Source organism: Mastigoproctus giganteus, chromosome 4 (genome assembly GCF_048544385.1).
Source record: "Mastigoproctus giganteus isolate SK-2022 chromosome 4, ASM4854438v1, whole genome shotgun sequence".
NCBI lineage: Eukaryota > Metazoa > Arthropoda > Arachnida > Uropygi > Thelyphonidae > Mastigoproctus > Mastigoproctus giganteus.
The window spans coordinates 244924350-244941038 of NC_143578.1; the positions used below are offsets into that span (position 1 = coordinate 244924350).

The 16689-nt window shown below is 36.8% G+C and overlaps 1 protein-coding gene across 4 annotated transcripts in view; it reads left to right on the forward strand.

Moving 5' to 3' along the window:
* Positions 1-16689, forward strand: part of LOC150087593 (uncharacterized) — a 107943-nt gene that overhangs the window by 49210 nt on the left and 42044 nt on the right. For all 4 annotated transcript variants that reach the window (XM_090372156.1, XM_090372157.1, XM_090372158.1 and 1 more), the window contains one exon: positions 5449-5548. In XM_090372156.1, coding sequence (XP_090228282.1) covers positions 5449-5548 — 100 coding nt within the window. The remainder of the gene's footprint in view (positions 1-5448; positions 5549-16689) is intronic.

Genomic DNA, 16689 nt, shown 5'->3' on the forward strand with positions numbered 1-16689 from the left:
ATAGAAAGGGTGCAAGAATATTTGCTGATGCTATCGAGGCAGTGTTAGGTGCGTCGGAAAACTGCTAGCTTGGGGGGATACAAGGACTAATAGATTAACAGTAGCCACTGGCATAGGTGAAAGTGATTCTTACACTGCTTCTATTGGAATGAGCAGAAGCCTGGAAAACAAGATGCAGGATATTTCAGAGACTGCTGGGAGTCATTGCGGTACAAGTAAACACATGGATTGTTTTAGGGTATCTAAGAATAGGAACAGGTACATGTGTACTTGCGTGTACTCCAATGCTAGGAGTTTGGTAAATAAATTTGATGCATTTGAGGTATTGCTCAAAACATCAAAGGCGGATATTGTTGGGATATCAGAGACGTGGTGTCACACAGATATAGGGAATGCAGAACTGGAATTTGGGGAGTACAATGTGTACAGAAAGGATGGACAGGATAGGAAAGGAGGAGGGGTTATGCTATTAGTTAAGAAACACATAGAATCCAAGGAACTGAAGCCAGTCGATATCGCTGTACAGCGCAGTGTCGAGTCAGTTTGGTGTGACATAAGCATTGGGAGATCAAAATTGAGAGTAGGAGTGTGCTATAGGCCTAATAACTCTGATGAGTATAATAAGAAACTATACAGGGAAATAGAGTGGGCCAGTAAATCAGAGAGTCTTATAATGGGAGATTTTAATTTCCCAAATATTGACTGGGATTTGTAGCTTGGCCACTCACACACTAGCAAGGCTTTTGTGGATTTATTGGATGATTGTTTTGTACATAAGCATGTTCGGGAAGCAACTAAGAGGGAGTAATACTCTTGATTTGATTATCAGTAGTGATTCTTCATGCATTAAGAATCTGCAGATAAAGGAACCACTAGGTGGCAGTGATCACAGTGTGCTTAAGTGGGATTTACTCAAAGAGGTAACTACCATCAGGGGTAAAGGGAAGGGTTATTGCTTTCGTAAAGGCGACTATGGTGGTCTGAGACAGTATTTAAATTGTATACAGTGGGACAAACTGATGATGTTACCAACAGCAAATTCAAAATGGGAAGCATTAAAAGAAGTTATCTTGGAAGCCACTAAGCTTTACATACCAACTAAGAAATATTGTTCAAGGTTTAGGCCTAAATGGATGTCAGATGAACTAATGAGATACATGGCAGAGAAGAAAAATGCATGGGATACATATAAATTAACACGTGACACAGAAGCCTATGATGGATATAAGCTGGTCTGAAACCAAGTCACAAAGGAGGTTAGGCAGGCAAAGGCAGATTATGAGAAATCTTTGGCAAAGGATGCAAAGAAAAACAGCAAAGAGTTCTTTACTTATGTAAACTCTAGAAGGAAGGGGATGAATCAGATTGGTCCACTTGATATCGTTGGTTCAACTGTTGATGATCCTGCTCAGGTAGCTAACAAACTAAATGAATATTTGCATCAACATTCACACATGAGGAGTTATTCAGCGCGGGGAATGCCAGAGGTGTATTCAACTCTGGCAGTAAGCTAGATAATCTTGTAATAACTGAGAGTAAAGTGGAGGAGAAATTGTTGAAGATAAACACAAGAAAGGCACCTGGGGTGGATGGGATCTATCCAGTTATATTAAAGGAGGCAGCAAAGGAAGTAAGCAAACCCTTAGCCATAATAATTATTATTATTATTATTATTATTATTATTATTATTATTATTATTATTAGCCATATGGTGCAAGGAAGCCTGAGGCTTATGCTGCACCAGGCAAAAAAAAAAAAAAAAATTCCCGAGTTACCCTGAGAGAGAGAGAGAGAGAGAGAGAGAGAGAGAGAGAGAGAGAGAGCTTCCTTGGATTCAGGGGAGGTACCCATAGACTGGAGATATGCAAATGTGACTCCAATTCACAAAGGAGGATCAAAGGCTGACACAAGTAATTATAGACCTGTGAGTTTAACTTCTGTTCCAGGAAAAGTAATGGAGGCACTGGTTAAAGAGGCACTGCCGGATCATCTAGACAAGACTTCAGTTATAGCTCGGTTTTGTTAAGGGGAAGTCTTGCCTTACCAATTTGATTGGATACTATGATGCAGTCACAAAAGAGTTGGATGCAGGGAATAACTTTGATATTATATACTTGGATCTTAGAAAGGTTTTTGATACTGTTGCACATGGAAGACTGCTGCACAAATCGGAGCAGTGTGGCATTGGAGGCAAATTGCTGCTATGGATAAAGGGGTGGTTGAGGGAGAGAAGACAGAGAGTGGTAATCAATGGAAACTGCTCATCGTGGACTAATGTTATTAGTGGAGTCCCTCAAGCTTCAGTGTTGGGTCCATTATTGTTTTCTGTATTTATAAATAATATTGATGATGGTATATCAAGCTTAATGTCCAAGTTTGCAGACGATACAAAGGTTGGCAGGGTTGTTAAGGACACTACTGACGCTAAGCTGCTGCAACAGGATCTGGAAAGGTTGAGCAGATGGGCTGAGAGGTGGCAAATGAAGTTTAACATTGACAAGTGTAAAGTACTACATATGGGAAAGAGCAACCCCAGAGCAACGTATCAACTCTGTGGTACTACACTGACTGTGGTAGAGAATGAAAAGGACCAGGGGGTAATTGTGCAGGCAGATATGAAGTTCTCTGAGCAGTGCAGATGGGCTGCATGAGTAGCTCATGGTGTCTTGTCAATGATATACAGGAATTTTTCTAGCAGGGATAAGGAGGTGATTATTCCCTTGTATAAGGCAATGTCAGGCCACACCTTGAGTACTGTATACAGGTCTGGAGGCCTCATTTCAAGAAGGATGTAGAGCTGCTGGAACAAGTACAGAGAAGGGCAACAAGATTAGTGAATGGAACAAAGGTTTGCTCTTACGAAGAAAGGCTTAAGTTTTGCAAATTACAGTGTCTGGAGACTAGGCACCGGCGAGGTGATCTGATAGAGGTGTATAAAGCCTTGAATGGTTTGAGCATGCTCAATGTTGATGGGATTCTTCCTCTTGCTCAGAATAATCACCTGAGAGGGCATAAATTGAAATTGAGGAAAGACAGATGTAGGATAGATGTGCAGAAATTTGCCTTTAGCCAGCGGGTAGTTGGTTGGTGGAACAGACTTCCATCCCTTGTTGTGGAAGTTGATAGCCTAAATAAATTTAAGGCTCAGCTGGACAGATATTTCGAACGAACAGAGGGGTGAAGTGGAAGTTTTTTTTTTTATTTTGGCTGATGCTGCATAAGCTTGCTTTCTTGCATCATATGCCTCTACTAATGCTAATGCTGACAACAACCACCCTGTGTAGTTGGTAGCAGTACCTGTCACGAGATGGAACTCCCAATCAGGGAGAAATAATATGAGCAATAATAATAATAATTTTGATGACACTGAAGATCACTAAGGTGATGAATCCAAAGATCCCTAAGGATGTGAATGGTAGGGCAGTGTTTATGCACAAAGTGCTGTTGGTTAAAACTTATACAGAAATTCTTATGGGCAAAATGCCTCTAGTTCAAGATCTGCTGAAAGTACTTGGTACAGGAACACCATATAGTTTGTTTTTGTCCCCTGGTTATATAAAAATGTGACTATTGATCAAGAATATAAAAACCATTTTACCACTCATGTAGCTGTTTCAATGTTTACTGGCACCTGATCAGTGAGGAGTTAGGCATAAATGAAAATATCTAAGAAGGACATCTACGTACTTACCACCTTTTTATGTAACTGGGCATTAACCGTTTTAATGCAAGTTAGCTGCATTTGGGGAAACAGTGTTTTTGATCCCTTTCTGTACTTATTATGAAATATGGTTTTAAGGCATATGGTATCATTTGGTTGAAGACTGATATGGAAAGTTTGACAGTCTGTCAACAGGACTTACTATTATCCACATCATTTCAATGTATAAAAGCCTACCACCTATGCATTTAAAGAATTTTTGTCAATTCACGTAAGTTGCAGTCTGTATATATCTTTCCAGTGTTTAAATTTTTTTAGACATTTTTCATTTTTGAGGGTTTTTGCTTTATTTTTTCACAGAATATTTTTGATTAGTTGCCTAAGATTGCAAAGCAATTTATATTATAGTATCTTTGAAAAAATTACTTTTTTTAAATCATGTGCACAAATTTTTGCTGAAATGGTACTACTGCTGTTATCTTTTTTCCTTATGTGAATTTTTTTTTTTTATTGATTGCTTTTGGAGACTTGTCATTCTGCAAGCCATTTTTTATATTACTTGCCTTTATTCCATTCATCTTCTAGTTTCTTATCCTATAGTTATCACTGTCTGTTGATAATACTGAATATCTATTGTGTGATTTTCAGTTTTCAATATGGTTGGAATCATCATTACTCTTCCTTTGTTGAAATCCTTTACTAGTTGTCTTTTAGGTCATTTAAGGCAGACTGTATGTTGTTTTCTGTTTTTAGGTAATTAATTTTTTAACATAGAACTGGAATTTTTTGTGTTTTGGCATTTGAAAGTTAGAGTTGATACTAATGATGTACTTTGTTTATTGATTGTTTTATGTCATCCAGTGTGTATCAGTAAAATTTCAAAATATGGTAGCACAACCTCACTAATTTGGACTGGAGTCCATATTTTAGAATGTAATAATATGTAAATATTTTTGAGTCTTTGAAAATATTTACATTCTTTCATTGGAAATAATTTCGATGAATGAATGTAAAATGTTCATTGTAAAATATAAAATGTTTATATTTAAAACAAAATGGAATGAAGAGTTCACAACAGATAAAGTATAAGTATTACAATTTTTTGAACTGTAAGCTTTAACTGTGCTAAACATTAATAACTGTAAATCTGTTTTGCCATTGTTATGTAACCTATTTTGATACTTTCTTTAATTCATTTAAACAAATGAGAACATTATCATTTAATTTATTCTAATTGCAAGGAATAATTGCATTGCATTGAAATTGCATGGAATAATTTGTTATTATTTGATGTGTTTACTACTGTTGTCTGCTTTACTTTATTCTAACTTGCAGCCCAATTTTAAATAGCACATTTTATGTTATAATTTTTAATATTGGCCATTGCCTTTTCTCCTCTTGTTGGAATCATCAAAAAAAAACTCTTCGATATAAACATTCAGCTAGTATAACTCTGTGTCCCTTGGATTGTATGAGGGCTGTGGTAATAAGAGTAAGAAATGGCACTTGATATTGCAATCATAGCTTGATAAAATATCATCAGGTGGATGTGCAGGGATATTGTCCAATGTTCAATATGTCTTAATGTTTGCATTTAATTGCATAAATAAAATACAAACATAAAAAAAAAGGTAGGCATCTGAATTAGAGAGGACTCCAAGTTATTAAATTAGTGAAGTTTTATTGTACTTTTTTGTACTATTTCAAAGGTTTTTTTTTTTTTTTTTTCAAGTATTTTAACAAAAATTGTCAATTAACATAAATTTTTTATATCTAATCTGATTCAGGAAAAGACTGCACTTTTGAGAAAATGGAACAAGTACGTGAACAACAAGAACGTCTTGCAAGGCTGCATTTCGATCTTAATGCACAACAGGAAATTTATGGGTAAGTAAATTTGTAGTATTTTGACATACTTTACTAAGATGGTAATTGCCTATGCTCAAAGTGGTCCACTTAATGTGATCTCATAAAGCAGCATTTTGTAATATGGTCATTAGGTCTCAAAATATTTTTGAAAGATCTTGAAAGCAATTAAGGAAAATAATGGATAAGTGAAAATGAAAACAGATCCATAATCCTGTCTTTAAAACTGACTCTTTCTTATTGGGTTATTTCCATTAAAAATGACTTTCAGTTAATTATGCACATACTCTGCAATAAAACTAATATATTCTAAAAGCATGTGAAAGATTTCCAAAGCATGCTATCGAGGCAATGTTAGATGGGTCGGAAAACTGCTAGCTTGGAGGGACTCGCAGACAAATAGATTAACAGTAGCCGCAGGCAGAGGTGTAAATGATTCTTGCACTGCTTCTATTGGAATGAACAGCAGCCCGGGAAGCAAGTTGCTGGGGTCATCATGAAATGCTGGGGTTAATGTCACAAGTAAATACATGGGCTGTGTTAGAGTAACTAAGAGTAAGAACAGGTGCATGTATACTTGCATGTACACCAATGCTGGGAGTATAGTAAATAAATTTGATGAATTTGAAGTGCTGATTAAGACATCCAAAGCAGATATTGTTGGGATATCAGATATTGGGCCACTCAGATATAAGGGATACAGAATTCGAATTTGGAGATTACAATGTGTACAGAAAGGGTAGACAGGATAGAAAGGGAGGAGGGGTTATACTGTTAGTTGAGAAACATAAAATCTAAGGAAATGCATCCAGTTGACATAGATGGACAGTGCAATGTTGAGTCAGTTTGGTGTGACATAAGCACTGGGAAAGCAAAAAATGAGGGTAGGTGTTTGTTATAGGCCTAATAACTCTGATGGGTACAATGAATAATTATACAGAGAATAGACTGGGCCAGTAAATCAGAGTGTCTTATAATGGGGGATTTTAACTTCCCAGATATAGACTGGAACTTGTGGGTTGGTCACTTGCACATGAGCAAGGGCTTTTTTGGATTTATTGGATGATTGTTTTCTATAGCAACATGTTAGAGAGGGAACAAGAGGGAGTAACACTCTTGATCTGATTATCAGCAGTGATTATTCATGCATTAAGAATTTACAGATAAAGGAACCACTAGGTGGCAGTGATTGCAGTGTACTGATGTGGGATTTACTTAAAGATGTAACTACCATCAGGGTTAATGGGAAGAGTTTTTGCTTTCATAAAGGTGACTACAGTGGTCTCACAGAATTTTCAGGTTCTGTACAGTGGGACCAACTGATGATGTTACCAACAGCAAATTCTAAATGGGAAGCATTCAAGGAAGTAATTTTGGAAGCTACTAGGCTTTTTGTTCCAACTAAGAAATACTGATATAGGTTCAAGCCAAAATGGATGTCAGATGAACTGATGAGACTCGTGGCAGAGATGAAAAATGTATTGGATGCACATAAATTGTCAGGCAATGCAGAAGCCTACGGTAGATACAAGCTGGTCTGTAGTCACAAAGGAGGTTAGACAAGGAAGGCAGATTATGAAAAATTTTTGACAAAGGTTGCAAAGAAAAACAGCAAAGACTTTTTTACTTATATATTTGGAGTGGGTGGATGAGTGAAATGAGAAGGGTGTTTTTTTTTTTTTTGGCTGATGTTATATAAGCTTGCTTTCTTGCATCATGCACCCTTGCTAATGCTAATAAACTCTAAAAGGAAGGGGATGAATCAGATTGGTCCACTTGATTTCAGTGGTTTGACTGTAGATGATCATTCTCAGATAGCTGCTAAACTAAATGAGTATTTTGCATCTACATTCACACGTGAGGAGTTATTCAAGGAGTAGAGGGCCAGATGTTAATCAAACTCTAATAGGGAGTTAAATGATTTTGTAATAATTGAGAGTAATGAGAAGGAGAAATTGTTGAAGTTAAACATAAGAAAGGCACCTGGGGTGGATGGGATCTATCCAGTATATATATATATTAAAGGCGGCAGCAAAGGAAGTAAGCAAACCCTTAACCATAATTTTGAGAGTATCTTTGTACTCGGGGAAGTTCCCATGGACTGGAGATATGCAAATATATCTCCAATTCACAAAAGGGAATTAAAAGGTGACACGAGTAATGTTAGTTTGACTTCTGTTCCAGGGAAAATGGAGTCATGGTTAAAGAAGCATTGCAGGATCATCTAGACAAGACAGCAGTAATAATTCATACACAGCATGGGTTTGTCAAGGGGAAGTCTTGTCTGATTAATTTGATTGGATACTATGATGTGGTCACAAGGGACCTGGATGCAAAAAATAATTTTGATATCATATACTTGGATTTCAGGAAAGTTTTTGATAATGTTGCACATGGAAGACTATTGTACAAATTGGAGCAGTATGGCATTAACGGCAAGATGCTACAATGGATAAAAGGATGGTTGAGTGGGAGAAGACAGAGTGGTAATCAATGGGTATTGCGCTATGTGGAGCAATGTTATTAGTGGTATCCTTCAGGGTTCGGTGTTGGGCCCATTGTTGTTTGGTATATTTATCAATGATATTGATGAAGGTATATCAAGCTTAATGTCAGAGTTTGCAGATGATACAAAGGTTGGCAGGGTTGTTAATAACAGTAATGCTGCTGCAACAGGATCTGGAAAAGTTGGGTAGATGGGCTGAGATGACCCCAGAGTAGGTCATGGGGTCTTGTCAATGATATACAGGAATTTTGCAAGCAGGGATAAGACAATGGTTAGGCTACACCTTGAGTACTGTGTACAGGTCTGGAAGCCTCATTTTAGGAAGGATGTAAAGTTACTAGAACAAGTACAGAGAAGGGCAACAAGGCTGTTGAAGGGAACAAAGGAGTGCTCTTATGAAGAAAGTCTTAAGTTCTGAAAAACTTCTGGAGACTAGGCACCTGCGAGGCAATCTGATTGAGGTGTATAAGGCCTTGAATGGATTGAGCAGGCTTAATGCTGATGGAATTCTTCCTCTTGCTGAGATTACAAACTTGAGGGGGCATAGATTCAAACTGAGGAAAGACAATTGTAGAACAGATGTGCAGACGTTTGCCTTTAGCCAGCGGGTAATGGATTTCTGGAACAAACTTCCATCTGTTGTTGTGGAAGTTAATAGCTTAAATAAATTCAAGGCAGAACTAGATAAACATTTAGAATGAATGGATCAGTGAAATGAGAATGTTTTTTTTTCTTTTTGTTGGCTGATGCTGTATAAGCTTGCTTTCTTGCATTAGGCACCTCTACTAATGGTAACACTAAAGATGACTAAATACAGTCACAAGGAATTGCCTGTGGGTGCAGCAAGATGTTCATAGACAAAATAGTCAGACAACTAGTGATGAGAATAGAATGTCTAAAACCAGCAGAAAATGCATACATGTGTAAAGTAAGGTGTAAAAAAATGATTATTTTAAAATTATATGGGGAGGGATTATGGGAAAAATAACAATTAAAGAGACTGTGTACTTGAGAAAATTTAGCAGTACAACAAACAGAAATTTAAGATATAAAAAATTTATGGATTTATATTTATGAAATAAAATATTAGTATGACTAATGGAAAATGATGCAAAAAAGCAAGCTTATACAGCATCAGTCAAAAAAAAAAGCCACCGCTCATATTTATTCAGACTACCCTCCTCTATAACACCAGATAGCAGTTTTTTTCTGATTAGATGATATACTTATGTGAAGTACAGTCAGTTCTACTATAACGCGATAGATATATTAGTTAACAATGCAAGTATGACACGATTTTCGCGTTTGCTCGTGCATGATTTCGTCTGCAAGTAACACTAAGTTAACGCAAAACCCAGCACCAAGCTGAACGTAGCGACCTGGGCAGCAATACATACAAGTTTACGAAGCTTAAAAAATGTCAAACATCAAATGTATAAGAGCTATATTTCCATTTACTGTAGTTGTATTGGTCGGAGACACTGTATCGCTGTATTCACAAAGATAATACATGATCTTGTAGGCAACTCATATTTTCAGGAGTTCACATTTTTCTGTTCGAACAGAAATTTAGTGAGGCGAGATAGCATGAGCAGAAGAGCACATTTCTGGAGATCACTACCATAAAACAATAAAAACAATTTGCAATTCCTGTTTATAATTATAATTAGTGCGACCTAATTATAAATGGGTAGTGACTCGACTTACTGCATAAGTGAAAATACCGATAGCTGGAATTCTGTGAGTTTTTACATTATTATGGTGAAATGTCTCTTCAATCATATAAAAAAACGTAAACACATTTTCAGAATCGTCTCTTCAATCGCATTTTTGTAAGCTTCATAAACTTGTTCCCTTGTATCTCACTTGTGCAATTTGTGCGTGCCTTGTTTGTCATTATTGATTGCTTATCAAAAGAAGTGCATCCAGTTGATATAGATGAACAGTGCACTGTTGAGTCAGTTTGGTGTGACATAAGCACTGCAAAAGCAAAAATAAGAGTAGGAGTGTGTTATAGGCTTGAATGAGTACAATGAATGATTGTACAGAGAAATAGTGGGCTAGTAAATCAGAATATCTTATAATGGGGTATTTTAACTTCCCAGATATTAACTGGAACTTGTGGGTTGGTCACTTGCACACTAGTAAGACTTTTGTGGATTTATTGGATTATTGTTGTCTGCGCAGCATGTTTGAGAGGTAACCAGAGAGGGTAATACTTTTGATCTGGTTATCAGCAGTGATCATTCGTGTATTAAGAATTGCAGTTAAAGGAACCACTAGGTGGCAGTGATCACAGTGTAGTGATGTGGGATTGACTTAAAGATATATTTACCATCAGGGGTAAAGGAAAGGGTTTTTGCTTCTGTAAAGGTGAGTACAGTGGTCTCAGACAGTTTTTAAATTCTGTACAGTGGGATCAACTGATGATGTTACAAACAGCAAATTCTAAGTGGGATGCCACACTTCTTGAATGCCACACTTCCTTGAAGTGTGGCATTCAAGGAATTAATCTTGGAAGCTACTAAAAGTTTCATACCTATTAAGAAGTATTGTTCAAGGTTTAGGCCTAAATGGTTGTCAAATGAACTAATGAGACTCGTGGCAGAGAAGAAAAATGCATGGGATGAATATAAATTATCAGGTGACACAGAAACCTATGGCAGATATAAGCTAGTCTGTAATCAAGTCACAAAGGAGGTTAGCAGCGAAGGCAGATTATGGAAATCTTTGGCAAAGGATGCTAAGAAAAACAGCAAGAATTTCTTTACTTATATAAACTCTAAAAGGAAGGGGATGAATCTGATTGGTCCACTTGGTATCGATGGTTCGACTGTTGATGACCCTGCTCAGATAGCAAACAAACTGAATGAGTATTTTGCATCTGCATTCACACATGAGGAGTTATTAAGGGAGGAAAATACCAGAAGTTTATCAAACTGTAACACGGTGGTTAATGATTCTGTAATAACTGAGATCAAAGTGGAGGAGAAATTGTTGAAGTTAAACATAAGAAAGGCACCTGGGGTGGATGGGAACTAAGTTATATTAAAGGAGGCTGTAAAGGAAGTAAGCAAGCAAACCCTTAGCCATAATTATGAGAGCATCCTTGGATTCAGGGGAGGTCCCCCACAGACTGGAGATGTGCAAATGTATTCCCAGTTCACAAAGGGGATTGAAGGGTGACACGAATAATTACAGACTAGTTGTTTAACTTCTTTTCTGGGTAAAATAATGGAGTCACTGGTTAAAGATGCATTGCAGGATCATCTAGACAACACTGTAGAATAATTCAGACACAGCATGGGTTTGTTAAGGGAAAGTCTTGTCCGACAAATTTGATTGGGTATTATGATGTGGTTACAAAGGAACTGGATGCAAAAAATAATTTTGATATCATATAATTGGATTTCAGGAAAGATTTTGACTCTGCTGCACATGGAAGACTACTGTACAAATTGGAGTCGAATGGTATTAAGGGTAAGTTGCTTCGATGGAAAAAAGAATGGTTAAATGGGATAAGACAGAGGGTGGTAATCAATGGGTGCTGCTCTTCATGGACTAATGTTATTAGTGGTGTCCCACAGGGTTCGGTGTTGGGTCCACTGTTGTTTTTGTATATTTATCAGTGATATTGATGAAGGTATATCAGGCTTAGTGTCAAAGTTTGCAGATGATACAAAGGTTGTCAGGGTTGTTAATGACAGTAATGGCAGTGTGCTAATGCAACAGGATCTAGAAAATTTGGGCAGATGGGCTGAGAAGTGGCAACTGAAGTTTAACCTTGACAAATGCAAAGTACTGCATATGGGTAGAAGTAACCCCATAGAAATGTACCAACTGTAGGGTATTACACTTAAGTTGGTATAAAATGAAAAACACCTGGGAGTAATTGTGCAGTCAGATATGAAGTTTTCTGAGCAATGCAGACAGGCTGCCAGGGCAGGTCATGGGGTTTTGTCAATGATATACAGGAATTTTGCTAGCAGGGAAAAGGAGGTGATTGTCCCTCTGTATAGGGCAATGGTTATGCCACACCTTGAGTACTGCGTACAGGTCTGGAGGCCTCATTTTAGGAAGGAAGTAGATTTGCTTGAGTGTGTACAGGGAAGGGCAACAAGATTGGTGAGATTGACTTGGCGCATTATAGCCTTAGATGCTAATGCACCATAAAATCTTAAAACAAACAAAGATTGGTGAGGGGAATGAAGGGATCCTCTTACCAACAGAGGCTTAAGTTCTGCAAATGCAGCGGCTGGAGACTAGGTGCTGCGCGGTGATCTGATTGAGGTGTATAAGGCCTTGAATGGGTTGAGCATGCTGAATTCGATGGGATTCTTCCACTTGTTCAGATTACGAACCTAAGTGGGCATAAATTCAAGAAAGACAGATGTAGAATAGATGTGCGGAAATTTTCCTTTAGCCATTGGGTGGTTGATTGCTGGAACAAACTTCCATCTGTCATGCAAGTTGATAGGTTAAATAAATTTAAGAAAGAACTGGACAAACATTTAGAGGGAATTGTTTTGTAATTTTTTTTTTTTTTTTTTTGGCTGATGCTGGCATAAGTTCATACACTTGCTTTCTTGCATCACATGCCACTACTACTACTGTTTTCAAGTTTACAATCGGGGGGGGGTAATTATTTTAATTCTAGTTTAATATATATCATAGTATTTCATTATTATTGTAAACAGATGATTAAGGCAGGAATAGCATAACAGATAACTGTAAGATGTTTTTGTTACAATAATTTTACTTTAATTTTACTGCCTCTTATTAATTGTAAATTAGTATTAAGAAAAAAAAAAAAAAAAAGAAAACCTTCAGAACATTGAATAATCATGAATTCATTTTTCAGGAAAAACTAAGGGGGGGGGGTAAAAAATACAAAGAATAAACCAGAAAATGCAGGTATAAATTTTATTGTACAGTTGAAAACAATTATTTTTCGTTTTCTGTTTATTAATTTCAAACGTTATCGTCTTTTTGAAAATGTCGGCACTATTTTTACTGAGTAGAGTAAATAAATGATTAAAAGTAAACTAATCTAGATATTTTTCTGATTAACCTATTTTCTTCAGAAGTTCTCCATTTTTAAAAGATAATCATTAAATACTTTGCAAGAAATCTTTTTCATATTGTATTGGGTCAGAATTATACCCTTCTTTGATTGCAAACATCCGATTTCTGTCCATTGTTCACTGAGATTTTAAGAGCAAGAATAGTCATTCCAAGTTTTCATTGTGCCCTTGGATGCTGGAGATAAAGTTTCAAATTTTTAGAAACTCAGAAAAACAGTTTGTTCTTACAGCTCCTAAAGAAATAACATGATTGTATAGGTACAACAGGCAAGGTATTAATTGATTATATTTCTGATGTGTGCCCTTTTTAAACCCCATCTGCTAAAAACAATGAAATTCTTCAAATGGTTTTACCCACTTTTCCAAGTAATTAATACATACTTCATACACTAGTTGTCTCCTCCAGAAAAAAATTGGCATCATTCTTTGTCACACCAATCACTAGTAATATTTTCATAAGTTCCCTTACATCAAGTGAAACAAATTTTTCTTTTAGTTGTGATTCTAAAAGTCTAAGCATAGATTTGTTTTGATTGAGGACAACACCGTTTGATAATTGGTATCTACAAATTCACAAATGTCTTTTAAAGCCTCAGTCCGAACATTGTAAAAAGAAAAATGTGCATTAGTATTAGTATGGCAGATGATGTAAGAAAGCAAGCTTATACGCTGTGGGCCAGAAAAAAACAAAAACACACACAACAGTTTCCATTTATCCTATCCATTCTGTCCAATAGTTTGTTTAGTTCCTCCTTGAATTTATTTAAGCTATCAGCTTCCACAACTACAGATGGAAGTTTCTTCCAGCAATCAACCACACTCTGGCTAAAGGCAAACTTCCATATATCTATTCTGCAACCTCAATTAGAATTTGTGCCCCCTCATTGTGCATAGTCTGAGCAAGGATCAGCATTCAGCTTGCTCAATACTTGCAAAGTCTTAAACACCTCAGTGAGATAATTTCACAGGTGCATAGTCTCCAGAGCTGCAATTTGCAGAACTGAAGCCTTTTTTGGTAAGAGCATCCTTTTGTTCCACCAATCTAGTTGCCATTCTCTGTAGCAGCTCTATATCCTTCCTAAAATGAGGCTTCCAGACCTGATGCAATACTCAAGATGTGGCCTGACCATTGCCTTATACAATGGGATAATGACCTCTTTATTACTGCCAGCAAAGTTCCTGTATACTGTTGACAAGACCCCATGAGCTGCTCTGGCAGCCTGTCTGCATTGCTCTGAAATTTTCATATCTAACTGTACAATTACTCCCAAGTTGTTTTCATTTTCCACTTCCCTGAGTGTAGTACCAAAATTAATGATTTCAAAATTACAGATGGTTGTTTCTTAAAAAAAAAAACATTCAAGCCTAAAGGTAAGTAAGGCTCCTCCAGTTGATTGTGTATTTCCAGTAATTTTGAGGAAGGCAACCAGAGAATGCATGAACCATTTGAGGTTAATTGGCATCATTGGACTTGAAGGAGAATGCTTGATCCTTGGGAGAGATGATGCATAGACATCCTTGTTCCTTTGCACCAACTTATGGGTGCCTGTGAACGTTAGGAAAAAAAAAAAAAGTTTTGGAGAAATCAGAATGGCCATATCTTGTTACACAGAAAGGATGAGGGGTGGGGGCAGTTGTGCTCTTAGTTAAGAAACATAGAGAAGCTATGGCAGTGCACCCAGATGATATGGGAGGCCAGTAAATCAAATGTTTTATAATAGGATGGACTTTATCCATCCAGATATTGACTGTACTTTGTGGGTTAGTTGGATTTATTGAATGATTGTTTTCTATACTAGCATATTAGTGATACAACAAGAGTAAACAATATTCTTGATTTGGTTTATCAGTAGTAACTTTTTATGCATAAAGAATCTCCAGTAGGTGGCAATAAGTGATTATGGTGTATTGATTTGTGAATTTCTTAGAGATGTACCTATTGTCAAGGCAGGAAAAAAAGATTTTGCTTTCATAACGGCGACTACATTGGTATGAGACAGTTTTTAAATTCTTTGTGGTGGGACTAACTGATGAAGTTACCAACAGCAAATTCTAGATGGGAAGCATTCAGGGAAGTAATCATAGAAGCTCCTAGGCTTTTCATACCAGCTAAGAGGTACTGTTCAAGGCTTTAAACCTAAATGGATGTTAGATGAACTGATGACTCTTTAATGCCTTCAGTCTGCACTTAAGTCACAAAGGAGGTTAGCAAGCTAAGGCAAATTATGAGATGTTAATGGCAAAGAATGCAAAGAAAAGCAGCAAAGATTTTCTTTACTTGATAAACACCAGAAGGAAGGGGGGGGGGGGTGAATCGCTTTGGTCCAGTAGATATGAATGGTTTATGTTGCTCAGTTTGCTGACACTCTGAATAGTCACTTTGCACGAATGAAAAAGGCAGGGAAGTAATTGTGCAGTCAGGTATAAAATTCTCTGAGCAGTGCAGACAGGCTTCCAGATATGGGATTTTTCAGAATGATATAAAGGAATTTTTCCTGCAGTGATAAAATGGTGATTGCGTAAGGCAATGGTTTGGCCACATCTTGAGTAATGCATACAGGTCTTGAAGTCTTGTTTTAGGAAGGATATATGGATCTGTTGGAGTGGGTTTAGAGAAGAGTGGTAAGATTAATGAGGGGAGCAAAAGGGGTGCTCTTACCAGGAAAGGCTTCATTTCTTCAAATTGCATTATCTGGAAACTGAGCATTTGCAAGGAGATCTGATTGAAATGTTTAAGGCTTTGAATGGATTGATTAAGCTCAATGCTGACTGAATTCTCCCTGTTGCTTCTAGGGAAGCATAAATTCAAATAGAGGAAGGATGGTTGCAGGAAAGATGTGCAGAAATTGCCTTCGGTCAGTGGGTTTGAAGAAATTGTTGTAAAAAATCATTTACCAGTACTGATACTAACAAATGAAATAAACTGAAATGGAAAGAAATTCAAATAGGACTGCTGCCTGAAAACAGTGTTTACTTATTTTAGCTGCATATTTATTTTTGTATTATTCCTAATGCAGCCTTTATGGGCAAAATTTTTGTTATCTGTAAAATCAAGTGGAAAAAATATTTTTAGCTATTGAAATTTAATGTTTTGTAATATTGTGTTAAATATTTAAAATTTTTTTTGGTTCCATTTCATTCTTGTTGTAGTATTCATTATTTCTTTATTCATTAGTTGAGGCATAATTATTATTATTATTAGCCATATGGTGCAAGGAAGCCTGAGGCTTATGTTGCACCAGCCAAAAAAAAAAAAAAAAAAAAAATGTCTGAACTGCCCCGAGAAAGAGAAGAGAGAGAGAGAGGTAAAAGGGAATCACCAAGGAAGAGAAGAATGATGATATCCAGCTCAGGACCCTGGGTGTGCCAAGCCCATACTCACCAGATGTGAGCCCCTGGAGTGTATGATGCAAGAAAGCAAGCTTATATAGCATCAGCCAAAAAAAAAAAAAAAAAAAAGCCTTTCCATTTCACCCATCCAGTCACTCTTAATGGTTGTCTAGTTCAGCCTAAAATTTATTTAAGCTGTCGACTTCCACAACGACAAATGGAAGTCTGTTCCAGCAATCAAC